We start from the raw sequence: 16,188 nt of genomic DNA, 5'->3' as shown, positions 1-16,188 counted from the left end.
GTGAGTAAGAAGCTTGTGCATCTTTACATGGTACAACTGTATAAGACAAATGGGGAGTGATTACTACTGTTATGCTAGCCACCTGCCAAAGCATGCAGTATAGATACCATTTATGGTAATATTACAGTGCTCTACTTAAACATTTTGGGTGCTTTATTAAAATTCTTAATAATTCACAAAGTAAGCCACTCTTTTTCAAATTGTTTTTTAAATGTATTGTAATCACTAATCTTATGACTGTAACTGTAATAAACCTAAATTTGAAAAATTACCCCCCAACTATGGCAAATTGGGAATTGTCATTAAAGCATGTCTCATAACTTACCACATTGAGCAGAAATGAATGTATCTTCAGTTACATAATTTTACATTAGAGCCCAACTACTTTGGTTAAAGATTAGATTATTTTGATGTTTTACTTTTCATTTTTATATCTGTTTAAACTGTCAGAAACAAGAGGGCAAAAGAGTAGTACAATTTTTAATATTAACTATGTGTATTAATATATAAAGATAATATATAAAATTATATATATATATATATTATAAATAATTTAATTGTACTACAACACAGCATTTCTAAATATAAAAATTGACAATAATTCCACTTTATTTCATTTTCTTAAATTGCAATTTTGATATATTTACATATTTAATATTAAGTGACTCTTTTCAACTTTGAAAAAGGTAACATTTATTGAATCTGTGGTTATCAAAACAGGGAATGGTGAAAAATATGGAGAGGGCTAACATTCCATTTTATGATTCATTTGTATTGCCAACACAACAAACAATATTGAAAAACAACAATTTAAAATTTAGCATAAAATGTAACAAACATTATTTTTATGATATCTATTACTCCAAAATTAATGTCATGATCGCAGCCTTCTATGAAGGGTCTTTTTTCTATTCAACATGAACCTAATCAGGGTTCTGATTTATGATCAAGCATTAAATAACTGTTTCTTTCTTTGATAAATGATTGTGTAAAAAAGAAATATGGCAACATTTTTCAGTTTTCATGGAATATGTGTTTTGGAAGAGTGATATTGGACTCTTCAATGTATTTTTACTTCTGGATATCATCTATGAAATGGTGCTGAAAACACTCTTTGGAAGATGAAGCTGTGAAATTGATGGTGTGTTGTGGGCTTTTTTGTAGAAGAGTCAGGTGAACCATTATGGGTATCAACTGCACTATCTGAAGAATAGGATATTTAAAACCCTGAAGGATGGGGGTGGAGGGGTGGAGAGGATGTACTCTTTAACCATTGATGGTCTCAAAAAAGTAGCTTACAATACTAGTCCAAACTCATATGCTTATTTCAGCTTTGTAGATTTCAGCTTTAAATTATAGTAGCTCTTGTGAAAAGGTTAATAATGTAACCTAATAATTCAAAATCTTTATCAATAAATCAGTATTACAAATTTGACCTCATGAATTTAATAATACATTTATTTCGATATTCATAGCAACAAATATCCTCACTTTCAAAGAAAGAATCCAAATGTAAATGATCCAACAACTCATTTTATTGTCATCATAATAAGCCCCATATCCAGATAAATTAAGATTACGTGGTAGATCATCATTGATATATTGACCTGTATGCAAGGATTCAACTGAGAAATGTATTATTTAATTTTATGCCATTTGTAACCATCTTTCTTCCAGAATAAACTCTAGCAGATCTAAGCATAAAGATATTTTAGTGAAAGTGAGAGAAAAGATTTTGTCTCATCCATTCAGCAATAGTAAAGAGTCCCAGTTCTATGATATGGTAAATTATAATAGTATTTTTAAAGGAAGCCTTTTTTATTATCCAGTTCCTCCAAATAACCAAAAACAAAGACATTGAAGTTACTCTTTCATTACTTCAGCTCATCATTATCATCCATACTTTGACTAACTGCCTGGGTGATAGAAAGACATTGCACCTTCCAACTCAAGATAGTGATGCATGATTAGTTTTCCCACTAAATTTAGGTTACATTCCCTCTTTCTATTGATGGTGTCATTTTTTCTGAAATAGAGGCCACAAATAATAAAATAACATTAATTTTTCCATTTCACTTTACTCTGATATTTTGGTCAAGAATTCAGGACTTTCCTTAGCAAGGCAAGATGGTACCATGTGTTACATCATCTCTTTGTGACATGATTCAGTCACCTTTCTCAGTGTAAAGTAATTTTACAGAGTCATATTTCTAGCAGAGCAAGTATTGAATTTTTTGAAAATCAGGGTCAAACAGCTAGTAAGTGTATAAAGAGAGATTGGAACTCAGGTCCTCCCAGCTCCCGGGCCAGAGCTCTATCCCCTGCACCACCAGCTGCCCCTGGTATTGAATAGTTCTCCCCTTTACCTCCATATTTTTTTAAGCTTCCCCAATTTGGATTTTAACCCTTCCTCTAGTTTTGTCCTACAACACCTATGCAGTGATTACACTACTCTTTCGACATATATTAAATTGTAGGACCATCAACAAATTTTATTTTCTTTGCTTTCAGTATATTCTCTTCCCTTATCCTTAATTTCTCTTTCAGAAGTCATTGCTTCACCTTATGTGCATGTTTTTGATTTTCCAGTCTTTAGGGTGTGGTGGAAAGAGCAGTAGATTTGGAGTCAGAGGAACTAGATGGAATGCAGGTTGGATGACATCATTTAGGTCTTACCATGGCTCCTTGCATTCTCTCATTCATTCTTTAAAAAAATTCATAATTTCAATACAAAAAAGAGCATTTACATATAAAAAGTAATCCCTGAGAGACAATTTAAGAATTATTGGTCTACCAGAAAGACAGGATGAACAAATGAACCTGGACAGTGTCTTCCAAGAAATTATCAAATTATCAAGTATGTCTTCCCTGAGGTCCTAGAAGGAGAGGGTAAAATCGTCATTGACAGAATCCATTGATCACCGCCCCCCCCAAAGAGATCCCAAATTGAAAACTCCAAGGAATACAATAGCCCAATTCCAGAATCATCAGGTCAAGGAGAAAATATTGTAAGCAGCCAGAAATAAACAATTCAAATATTGTGGAACTACAATCAGGATCACACAAGATCTTGCAGCTTCTACATTAAAAGACAGGAGGAATCAGAACATGATTTTCCAAAAGGCAAAGTAGCTTGGTCTCCAACCAAGGATCAACTACCCAGAAAAATTGAGCACAATTTTTTCCAGACAAGGAGATCGACATTCAATGAAATAAGGGAATTCCAGACCTTATTGATGAAAAGGCAAGATCTCAATGGAAAATTTTATCTTTAGATACAAAACTCAAAAGAGATGTAAAAAGTTAAACAAATGGAAAAAATACTTGTTATTCAATAAGGGCAAATTGTTTACAACCTTATATAGGATTATATTATTTTAAATATGTGTTACATTTATATATGTATATGTGTGTGTGTGTATGTGTGTGTGTGTGTGTTAGGGTTAGGGTTAGTGTTAGGAACTATATATATATATATATATATATATATATATATATATATATATATACATATATATATGCATATATGTCAATCTTTCAAATAGTACAGTTATTATGAGAATTGAAAGGGATATACATAGTCTGAAAATGGCAGTGTAAAATAACTGATATAATGGTAAAAAATTAATTAAGGAATGTAAAGGGATGGTTCTGGGAGAAGAGAAAAGGAGGAGGTAAAACAGGGTAAATTACATCATATGAAGAGGTACAAAAACATATTAGATTAGAGAGAAAGAAGAGAGGGAGAAGAGCAGTATTTGAGCTTTACTCTGACATTATTTTATTCAAGACTGGAGTAACATACTCTGATAAGTATAGAAATCAAATTTCTCCTAAAAGTAATAGGAGGGGAAAGAGGAAAGAAAAGGTGGGGGGTGGTGATCAGAAGGGAGGGAAGAAGTAGCAAGGGGAAAAAGATAAGATAAGAGAGGGGAATTAATTAGGAGGGTAAACTGAGGAAGGTGGTGGGGAAAAGCAAGACTTTTGTGGAGTGGAAGGGATAAGAGAGAAGTAAAATCATAAAGGGGGGATAGGATGAGGAAAAAGACACAGTTAGTAATCAAACTATGAATATGAATGGGATGGACTCTTCCATAAAATACAGGCAGGTATCAGAATGGATTAAAAACCATAATCCTATGATCCGTTATTTACAAGAAACACATTTGAAACAAGGGGATACACACAGCATAAAAGTAAAAGACTGGAGTAGAATATATTGTGTTTCAGTTAAGTGAAAAAAAAAGCAAGGATAGCAATCCTAATCTCAGACAAAGCAAAAGCAAAGATAGATCTAATTGAAAGATATGAATAAGGAAACTATGTCGGGCTAAAAGACACCATAGACAATGAAGCAATATCATTATTTAACATATATGCACCAAGTGGTATAGCATGCAAATTCCTAGAGGAGAAGTTAAGGGAGCTACAGGAAAAATAGACAGCAAAACTTTACCAGTGGGGGACCTCAGCCTCCCCCTCTCTGAACTTGATAAATCTAACCTCAAAATAAACAAGAAATAAGTTAAGGAGGTGAATTTCAGATAGAACTCTGGGAAAACTGAATGAGGATAAAAAGGAATATACCTTTTTCTCAGTGGTACACACACAAACCCAAAAAATGACCATTTACTAAAGCATAAAAACCTCATAGTCCAGTGCAGAAATGCAGACATTGTCACTTCAACTTTTCCAGATCGTGATGCAAATAAAGTTATTTGTAATAAAGGATCACGGAAAGATAAACTAAAAATTGATTGGAAACGAAATAATCTAATCCTAAAGTATGAATAGGTCCAAGAACAAATCATAGAAACAATTAATAACTTCATTCAGGAGGACAATAATGAGAAAACATACCAGAACTTAAGGGATGAAGGAAAAGCAGTTCTTGGGGGAACCTTTATAATTCTAAATGCTTATGTGAATAGAATAGAGAAAAAGGACACCAATGAATTGGGCATGCAACTGAAAAAGCTAAGAAAAGAACAAATTGAAAACCCTCAATTAAATACCAAATTAGAAACACTGAAAACCAAAAGAGAGATTAATATAATTGAAATGAAGAAAACTATTTAGTAAATAAAATTAAGCGCTGGTTTTATGAAAAAAAAAACAATAAAATTGATAAACCTTTGGTCAATTTGATTTCAAAAAAAGAAAGAAGAAAACCAAATTGCGAGCATCAGAAATGAAAGGGGTGAATTCACCTCCAATGAGAAGAAATTAAAACAATAATTAGGAATTATTTTGTCCAATTGTATGCCCATAAATTTGACAACTTTAGGGAAATGAATGAATATTTAAAAATATAAATTTCCCATGTTAACAGAAGAGGAAGTAAAATACTTAAATAACCCCATCTCAGAAAAAAGAAATTGAGCAAGCCATCAATGAGGTCCCTAGCAAAAAATCTCAAGGGTCAGTTGGTTTTACATGTGAATTCTATCAAACACGTAAAGAACAATTAATTCCTATACTTTATAGACTATTTGGGAAAATAGGTGAATTTTTTATGACACAAATATAGTACTAATACCTAAACCAAGAAGACTAAAAACAAAGAAAATTATAGACCAAATTCCATAATGAATAGTGATTCAGAAATTTTAAATAGAATATTCCCAAAAAGATTACAGGAATTTATCATTAAAACAATACCCTGCCACCAGATAGGATTTATTCGAGGAATGCCAGGCTCTTTCAATATTATTTAAACTATTAGCATAATTTATCACATGAACAATAAAACTAGCAGAAACCATATGAATATCTCAATAGATGCAGAAAAATTTTTGCCAAATACAACACCCATTTCTATTAAAAACAATACAAAACAGAGGAATAAATGGAGTCTTCCTTAAAATTATAAATAACATCTAACTAAAACCATCATAAAGCATTATATGTAATGGGGATAAGGTAGATGCTTTCCCAATAACATCAGGGGTGAAACAAGGATGTCCATTATCACCACTATTATTGAATTAGGTACTAGAAATATTAGCTTTAGCAATCAGAGAAGAAAAAAGAAATTGAAGGAATTAGAAGAAGCAAAGAAGAAACTAAGTTATCACTCTTTGCAGATGTATATCAAGAAAAAAAACTACTTGAAATAATAAATAACTTTACCAAAGTTGCAGAATATAAAATAAACACTCATAAATCCTCAGCATTCCTACATATTACTAACAAAGCCCAACATCAAGAGAGAGAAAGAGAAATTCCATTTAAATTTCCTGTAGACACTATACATTACTTAGGAGTCTACCTGCCAAGACAAATCCAGGACCTATATGAACACAACTAAAAAAGACTTTTCACACAATTAAAGTGAAATCTAAATAAATGGAAAACATCAATTGCTCATGGTTAGGCTGAGCTAATATAATAAAAATGACAATTTTACCTAAATTATCTTACGTATCCACTGTCATATGAATCAAGCTACCAAAAATATTTTGCAGAGTTGGATAAAATAATAACTAAATTCATATGGAAGAACAAAAAGTCCAGAATATCAATAGGAATTAATGAAAAGAAACACTAAGGAAGGTAGCCTAGCCATACCAAATATTAAACTGTATTATAAAGCAACAGTCATCAAAACTGCTCGGTACTGGCTAAGAAGTGGCAGATCGGTGTAATACGTTAGGTACACAAGACACAATGCTCAATGATTATAGCAATCCACTCTTTGATAAACCCAAAGAATCCAGCTTCTGAGTTAAGAATTCACTATTTCACAAAAACTGCTGGGAAAATTGGAAAATGGTATGGCAGAAACTGGGCATACGACAACATCTTAAAAAATATATCAAAATAAAGTCAAAATGTGTTCATGATTCAGGAATAATGGCTGATACTATAAGCAATTTGGAAGAGCAAGGAATAGTTTACCTGTCAGATTTATGGGAAAGGAAAGAATTCATGACCCAACAAGAGATAGAGAGCATTACAAAATGTAAAATAGATAATTATGACTATGTTAAATTGAAAAGGTTTTATATAAACAAAGCCAATGTAACAAAGATAAGGAAAGAAGCATAATACTGAGCAAAAGTCTTTAAAAGCAGTGTCTCTGATAAAGGCCACATATCTAAAATATACAGGGAACCGAAGAAAATTTATAGGAATGCAAGATATTCCCCAGTTGAGAAATGGTCAAAGGATATGAACAAGCAGTTTTCAGAGGAAGATACTGAAGATATTTATAGGCATAGAAAAAAATGCTGTAAATCAGTATTGATGAGAGAAATGCAAAACAAAACAACTCTTAGGTACCATGTTTCTCCTGTCAGATTGGCTAACATGACAAAACAGGGAAATGATAAATGCTGGGCAGGATGTGGGAAAATTAGAACATTGCTACATTGGTGCTGGAGTTTTGAGCTGATCCAGCTGTTCTGGAGAGCAATTTGAAACTGTGTCTAAAAGGTTACAAAAATGTGCAAACCCTTTGACCTAGTAATGCCACTTCTAGGGCTATGTCCAAAAGAGATCACACGAGTGGGAAATGGACTGCTATGTAAAAAAATATTTATAGCAGCTCTTTTGATAATGGCAAAGAATTGGAAATCAAGGGGATGCCCATCAGTTGGGGAATCACTAAACAAATTGTGGTATATGAATGTAGTGGAATACTACTGTGCTATAACAAATGAGGAGCAGATGAACTTCACTATAACCTGAAATGACATATATGACCTGATGCCAAGTGAGCAGAGCAGAACCAGGAAATAAATATGCATGATTACAAGAACACAATATCTGTAAAGACTAACTTTGATAGACTTGGCTCCTCTCATCAATGCAAGGTTCAAAGACAGCCCCAAAAGACTCATAATGGAAAAAAAGCTATGCACATCAAGAGAAAGAATTATGGAGTCTGCATGCAAATGAAGGCAAACTATTTGCTCTCTTTTTTTCCTACTCTTTTGGTTTCATTTCACCATTCTCATGATTCATTCCATTGGTTATAATTCTTCTTTACAACTGGACTATTATGTAAATAAATTCAGTGTGAAGCTAAATATAGAACCTACATTGGATTACATCCTGTCTTGGGGGGAGGGGGGAAGAGAGGGAGGGAGAGAAAAGTTGGAACACAAAAACTTGTGGAACTGAGTGTTGTAAATTAAAAATAAAGATAATATATTTTTAAAAAATTATTGGGAAGAAATTACAGCTTATGTTTTATTCCTTAATAAAAACGTTTTCTTCATTACCAATCTTGCAGCTTCTTTTATCTGCTTATTGCGTAGACTATATACAATAGGATTCATAAAGGGAGCTACTACAGTATAGAATATTGAAAGGATTATATCTTTAATGGAACCAGAATCTGAAGGTGGTTGTAGGTGTACATAAGAGGATGAAATGAGGAACAAAGTAACCACAATGATGTGGGGGACACAAGTAGAGAAGGCTTTTCTTTGGTCTTCTTTCACTGGAAATTTGAGCACAGTGGAAAATATGTTAATGTAAGATGCAGTGATGAAGGAAAAACAGCCAACCCCAACTACCAGAATAGAGCCAACTAAGAATAATGTATTGCTGAATGTCTCTGAGCAAGAGATCTTGAGTAGAGAGGGCATATCACAGAAAAATTGTTGGATCACATTGGACTGGCAGAAAGACAATCGAAATGTGAAACCAGTATGTAAACTTGCATACAAAAGGCCAGTGAACAAGCATGTTAAAGTCATCTGTATACAGACTTGGGGACTCATGAGCACTGGATAGAGAAGTGGTTGGCAAATGGCAACATAACGATCCCGGGCCATGACGGTAAGCAAAGTAAATTCAACATATGCCATTAAAGTCACCAGGAATATCTGAGCTGCACATCCAGTAACTGAGATAGCTCTATTGTTCAACAAGGAGTTAATTGATGCCTGAGGAATTATTATTGATATGAAGCAGGCATCCACAATGGACAGATTCCTAAGGAAAAAATACATGGGCGTGTGGAGTCTCCTGTCAAAAGTGGTGACAATGACAATGAGGAGATTCCCCATTAAGCCTGCTGAATAAATGAGAAAGAAAAGGAAAGAATATGTAATCTGAAGCTCACGGGTGTCAGAAAACCTCATAAGGAGAAATTCAGACACAGTGGTGGTGAAGTTAAACATTTTCACACTGCAGTGAGTGACCTAGGGAGCCAAAGAGAAATGAAACAGTCCATCAATCACCATTTATCTAGAACATACCCTGTGTAGAAGACATTATTTCATTTTTATCGTTACTGCATAAGTCCCCTGTCATGTACGACTCTGAGCAAGTAGGGTTTCTCTTCAAGGAAAAGCTTTCAAAAACTTACACGAGAGGTGCAGACATATGCTAGTAAAAGACATTTCAGTACCTGGAAATTCCATCTATCAAAAACATAGATGTTTAGGGAAGGAAAGTAATGTTCCTAATAACCTCAGATTGACTTTCTTTTTGCTTTAATATATTGATTACCTGTGAGTGAATACATCAGTACAGATAATCTGACCTAGACTAGAAAGTACCAATGAAAACGCTGATCCTTTTTTTTAAGTCCCCTGAGATATGGTCGTAGCCTATCTTTCTATTCATTTCCCATAGCCATCTCATCTTTTTGAATAGCCATAAATGGTACAGAAAAAAAAGTCAGAAATTTAAAAAGATATAGTTTCAAACATATTCAGTGGAGACAAGGACTCCAATCTTTCCTCCTACTATTTCCTGTACACACTCTCCCACTGAATGAAAGGAGATTGCAAGTGAATGATGGAGATGTATCCAACAGTATATTTCCCCTATCCAGGCCCAGTAGGATGGTGAAGTCTGCTGACCTGGCCTGATATTCTCTCTGCTCCTCTGAATAGTCTCACTTCATCTAATTGTCATCATAGAGGGTCCCTGGCTCTCCTGATATTATCACTTCAATTTTCTTCCATTCAGAGGCATCTGGTAACGTAAAGGAATCACCTTTCACTCCCAGCTCTGTCTTGTCTCATATAGAATGACATTCAAGGGAGCACACTGTCATGATACTCCTCCCTGTTCTTTTATATCTACTACTTCCCTAAAGAAATCTTTCGTAGTTAAAAGTCCAGGACTCTGGCACAAAACAGATGCATGTATTTTTCATGATAACATCTTTAAAGGAATAATAACCAGATCTAGACATACGTGCCACATTTTGGTTACGTTGAATCATATATGCATACATACCTAAGTATATATGATCACATCTATATGTAGGTATCATTTTTATTGCCACTTTTTAATTCTTTTCCATTTTACTCCTTCTCCCCCACCCATTAAGAAGGTTACAAAAATAAAACCTAGTACACATATGTATAGTCATTTAAAACATGACCACATTAGCTATTTACAAAAAAAAAACCAGGAAGAAGGAAAGAAAGGAGGAAGAGAGGGAGAAAAGGAGGGAGGAAAGAAAGAAGGAAGGAAGGAAGGACATAAAAAAGAAGGAAAAACGAAGTGAGGTAGTAAGGGGGAGGGAGGAAGTAGGGAGGGAGGAGAGGAAAGAAGGAATCAGGAAAGAAAGAAAAGAAAAGAAAATATGCTTTAATTTGTATCCTGCAGTCATTACCTCTCTATCTGGAGGAAAATGTTTCATCCCTCACCATGAGTCTATTGTAATAATGGTTTGTCATTATCCTAATTAGAATTACTGTCTTTTAAAGCTAATTATCATTACGATGTTGTCATTATATGTCAGGCTTTTGTTTCTACTTATTTCATTTTGCATTATTTTATACAAATCTCAGGTTCTTTTGAAATTATCCCCTTCCTTTCAGCCATTACCAAACTGAAGCTCATCCCCTCATTTTCCGATTCTTTACCACTACAAAAAAGAGTTCCTTTAACTATATTTATACATATGGGTCTTTTTTCCTCTTTCTTTAATCTCTTTGCAATAAGTAGTATCACTGGGTCAAAGGGTATTATTCACAATTCAATGACTTGTTAGGCATTGCTCCATATTGTTTTTCATAATAGACCAGTTCAGAGCTCCACCAACAATGGTCCCTCTGTTTTCCCACTGAAGGACTATAGTTTTAAACAATCTACTTTACAAATGAATGTTCATGGGGGCCATAGTGAGGGAAATTCTAATCAATCAATGTGATATAAAAAGGAAGAAAGGCAACAATCAGACATAAAATGATATATGAGAGACATCAGGTGCAAGTTTTCCAGGGTTATAACATCAAAGTACCACAACATATAGACAAAAGTTCCTGCAAGCCCAGCTCAGAACTGCTTTCCAATTGCCTGTCATGTGAGAGACCCCAAAACTGAATCTCTTCAGATGATTGGTACCTGGATTGAACAAAGAAGGTTTTCAGCCCTATACTTGTGGCTATCATTGGTGATAATGTACTAAGAAGCTACAGGGAAAATATCTGGGGACTCCTGCTTCCTTTATGACCATATTGCCAAATGGAGCTTGATTTTATATGAAATTTATTAGTATTTCCAAGGAATGAACAATAAAGATTGAGATTTACTGAAAAAAACTTACATGTATTCACCTAGTTTTTGCAGTTCCAATCAGTTATGTGCTGAGATCTATGTCGAAGCAAGTCAGTGAGTGGTCCAATATCAGCAGCCTGACAGTCAGTTAAATGAGGGGAAAAGAGGAGGTAGTTTTATGGATAGAAATAGGACTAAAAATATGAAACTCACACATATTTTAAGTGTGTTAGAGAAATGGAAGGTCTCTGGGTTTCAAAGTATAAGATATCATTTTCAAGTGACAAAGGGCCAAAGGTGCCAGGTTTCTCTTAACTCCTCTGTTTGAATTTTAGGTTTGGTGTACAGTTCTTTCTAAAAGTTGGACATATCTCTGCTCAAAATTTTCTTGCACTTTAAATAGTGAACTTTGAAAATGTTGGCACATACAGAAGAATATCATCATCTTCCTTTCACTTACTGCTCTTTAGCCTTGCTTGCATAAGTAATATCTGCCCAGGGTGACTGGTCCAATGTTTGTGCCAGAGTGACTACTTGGTTCAATGACAGAAACTTTTTTGTGTGGGGGATGACACGGGCTTTGGAATTAGTAGACCTGGATTCACACTTGAGTTAAGCCACTACCAAAGATGTGACCTTGACCTAGTCACTTTTTCTATCTGTGCTTTTTTATCTCAAAAATATAATAGCTGTCCTTGAAGGCCTCTACTACCAATTTCAGGTCTACATCTATGATAGAATCCTGAACACCCTCATGGTTTCCTCTGTATGAACTTCCCCTCTTGATCCCCACAGAATAGAAATGTTTGACTTGTTTTTGTTGTTCTACAGACTGCATCACTTTTAATTCTAACCGTGTTTCCTCCTTTCCTAAGATACAACTGCCCTTTAGCAAGAAGGAATGAAAGTGGGGTAATGTTTGAAAAGAGGGATATAGAGGGATAAGGAGAGGAAGAAAGAAAGAAGGAAGGAAAAAAGAAAGAGAGAGTGAAAGAGAGAAACATAGGAAGGTAGAGAAAGAGACAGAAATAGAGAGTGGAAGAAAGAAAGGATGAGGGGGAAGAAAGAAAAAAAGAAAGGAATGAAGAGAAAAAAGGAAGGAGAGAGGGAGGGGAAAGAAGGAAAGAAAGTAAAAAAGGAAGGAAAACAAAAACAAAAAGGAGGGAAGGTGGAGAGGGAGAAAGAACTGAAGAAAGAAAGAAAAGAGTGAAAGAAAGGAAAGAAAGAAAGAAAAAAGGGAGGAGAAAACAAATAAAAGGGGATGTTGGAGAAAAGCATTACATTTACTGCATCTTACCTGAATAAGGCAACAAGTCTCCTTACTGTTAGGTTCTCTGACCTGCTCAAAGATGATATCATTGAATTCATATATCATGTAAAGACCTCCCGAATTTCCCCAGCTCAGGCTGGACTGGCAGAAAACTATAAAGTTTCCATTGTCATCTGGCCATCCTCTATTCTCCTTGGTTAGGAAGCAAAATTTCTCTTAAATATTTGCATTGTATGTGTACTAAATTCGGACAGCATGTTTGATAGGATGGCCCCATTGGCCAATATCACCTTTGCTATATGTTCTTCACATTTCCTTGGGGGCAGTTTCCCTGCTCTTCAGCCAAATACTGAGAGTTAGAGATCATTGCACTGAGTTAATTGTCTCTGGGTGGCAAAAGACAAGATGGCAAATAAAGTCCTCTCAAGGGTACTTGGATGGAGTTGAAGAAATATTAATTAATGTACATGTGTGTGAATCTGTATTATGGCTGTAGGATTGATTATCTCCCATGTTACCTCAAAATAATAAAATAAGCCCCCTTCACCCATTTTTAAAAAGGCAGAAGAGAGATCCAAATGTCCTGAGGGGTTGTTGGCTTGTTAGCTCAGTTGATAAGAGTATACTGTGGCTATGGTTATAGCTTTGGTTGGCATATAGGCAAGAGACCTCTACAAATTTAGTGTGAAATATTTTAAAATGTATTTTACTTTTTCATCACAGTCAGTTTCAAAAGAAATTCTCATCAAGTTTTTGCCTTTCTTCACAAGAGAGTTTAGTTAAGGAAACCTACACATGAAGGGATGACATCTGAGAGATTAGAAAACATTTGAAATGCACAGCTCCCCATCCTTCTGCTGAGAGGAAAGTAGTCTGTTCCCATCTGATGACTTTGTGTTATTTGGTCTCTTACTGTCATCTTCTTTGATATTTATCATTTAATCTCAGACTAAAATATATTCTTTTTCTTTTTTGTTTCTCTTTTCATTATTAAGATTAATCTACTTTTAAACATTCAAATTGACAAGATTTTGATTTTCTTACAAATATTTCTTAATTTTTTTTATTTTCTTACAAATTTTCTCCCTGTCACTACCTGCCCCTACACCCCAAGATTGCATGTATTGTGATTGCCCCTTTCCCCAGTCTGCCCTCCCTTCTATCACCCCACTCACCCTTCTTTTTTGTAGGGCCAGATAGATTTCTATAGCCCATTGCTTTTATATATTATTTCCCAGTTACATGTAAAATCATTTTTTATCATTTGTTTTTAGAACTTTGAGTTCCAAATTCTCTCCCTTCTTCTTTCCCCGCCCAACCTCCTTGAGAAGGCAAGCAATTCAATATTGGTTATACATATATAGTTATGCAAAATAGTCTATAATAGTCAGGAATTGTTGGACATCAAACAGCATACCAACTGTTCCTTCCCTTTTTCTGAAGCCACGTTGGCTTTCTTGTAGATAAGCATCTTCCAGGCGAAGGATCAGCCTATTAAGGAGGACTCTGGTAAGAATGTTGTCAGCAATGACTAAGAGAGAGACCCCACTGTGACCGTCACAGACAAGCTGTTTCCTCTACCTTTATAGAGATGGATGATGGAGGTTTCCTTGAACTCCTGGGTGGTCATATTGCCATGTACCCTGGAAAATTTCAGTCAGCTTTTGTATGAGCAATGGACCATCCACCGTGTAAATCTCAGCTCTAGTAGAATCAGCACCAGGTCCTTGGTCACACAAAAGGAGCCTACTCATTCAATAGTTATTCTTCAGTTGCAATATCGGCTAGGGAAGGATTGATTTCAATTTGAGGTAAACAGTCAATGGCTTCAGTTTTGATTGATGACGGTCTATTTTGAACATTAAGGAAGTGTTCAGCCCGTGTCCGTATTACTAACCAATATGGCTCCATCATCCACTGAGTAATTAAAATGAGTCATAGGGCCCTGGCCCATAAATAGCCTTCAGGGCATCATAAAGCCAATTTTTATTGTTACTATCGGCATAAAACTGAATTTCACCTCCCTTCTTACTGAGTCAAGAATCATGTATCTCTCTAAGCTTCACTTGTACTTTCCTTTTGGTGGAACTAAATGCTGCCTTCTTAGAGGTGGATAAACTCTCCTGATGGTAAATTATGTGCAGTTCTTCTCATTTAGCAGCTTCTAAATTTCCCCATCATTTTCATCAAACCAGTCTTGATGTTTGGAAGTGTTCTGACCCAGATGAGTAAATACAGTGCTATACACCAAATCTCTGAAAACCACTTACTCCTTTTCTCCTCCTCTGTTGTCAATTGGGTCAACTTGATGTTGATACAAATTTCCCTCCAACTTAGAAGCAAACTGTTCCTGGTCAGAGAAGTTCTCAAATCTGTTGACATTTATTCTTCTGGTAGTCATTTGTCTTGGGGCCACCACTTTGGCTGAATTTGAATATTTATGTTGGAGAGGATAAGTCTATGATCAGTGCAGCACTCTGCACCACACATTGCCTTCTTCACTCTCACATCCTGTCTGTCTCTTCTCCTTACAATCACATAGTCTATTAGACACCAATGTTGGTGTGAGGATGCATTCAAAAAGCTTTTAGGTAAATGGAAGACAGCATTAGTCATTGGATACACAAGTCTTTAGTAGTAAATGACTATTGCATTTGATGTTTCCAACTCCATTCCTCGCAAGAAGTCCCTGCCATACCTGGTAGACTGAAATTTCTCTAACATTAGACTCACCCAAAATTGTAAGCTCATCAAGTTTTGACACATGGTTGATAAGGGTCTCCAACAGTCATAAATTACTTCTTTGACCTCATCAGTGTTAATCATGATGGTAGGATAGCATTGATGATGGTGGTGCAGCATTTTCCTGCAAGTAGCAATCAAATTGACATGAGGCTGTCATTCATTCCTTTTGGTAGGCATATAAGCTTGTTGACTAGATTATTTTTAATCGGAAATCATACACCAGGTTCATGGTGTTCCCCTTCACTGCAGCTGTTCCAGAAATAGTGTATATCCAGCTCTGACTTCCCTAAACTGGTCTTCACTTGTCAGCCTTGCTTCACTCAGGGCTGCTATTTGGTTGAGATACCTGATGAATTCTTGACTCTGGGGAAGAATCTCTGCCTGCTGAGGGAATCAGGCCAGTGTTGATTAAGTAGACAATTTTTAGGGCACCTTTTCCACCCCTTTCATCACACCAGGAGGTGAGCAGTGTAATCCTTTAAAGACACCTAGGGTTCTGTGAAATTCCACTGCAGCTTCAAGTAAGTAGATGACCCTATGTCCTGGGTTGCCTATGTGCAGGATTGTGACTATTACGCCCAGTGTATTTGGCCCTGATGCTTTGTCATTTGCCACAGGACATGGAGATATTAAAAAAAAAATTACTTCAGATGATGTCTTTTCATTTCTGAATAAATTGGACTGAAATAAGGCAGAGTTAT

The 16,188-nt window shown here is 35.3% G+C and overlaps 1 protein-coding gene across 1 annotated transcript; it reads right to left on the bottom strand.

The window, feature by feature from the left end:
* Positions 1–8,189: 8,189 nt before the first annotated feature.
* Positions 8,190–10,612, bottom strand: LOC118840172 (olfactory receptor 14C36-like). The gene is made up of 2 exons (XM_036747667.1): positions 10,586–10,612; positions 8,190–9,155 (listed from the first exon to the last, which is right to left on the bottom strand). Exons 1-2 carry the CDS (start codon positions 10,610–10,612, stop codon positions 8,190–8,192), a joined length of 993 nt encoding a protein of 330 aa, XP_036603562.1.
* Positions 10,613–16,188: the final 5,576 nt, after the last annotated feature.

Source organism: Trichosurus vulpecula, chromosome 2, assembly GCF_011100635.1.
Source record: "Trichosurus vulpecula isolate mTriVul1 chromosome 2, mTriVul1.pri, whole genome shotgun sequence".
In the NCBI taxonomy this organism is placed as follows: Eukaryota; Metazoa; Chordata; class Mammalia; order Diprotodontia; family Phalangeridae; genus Trichosurus; species Trichosurus vulpecula.
The sequence above is the reverse complement of the archived record's forward strand: the minus strand, read 5'-3'. Positions and strand labels throughout refer to the sequence as shown.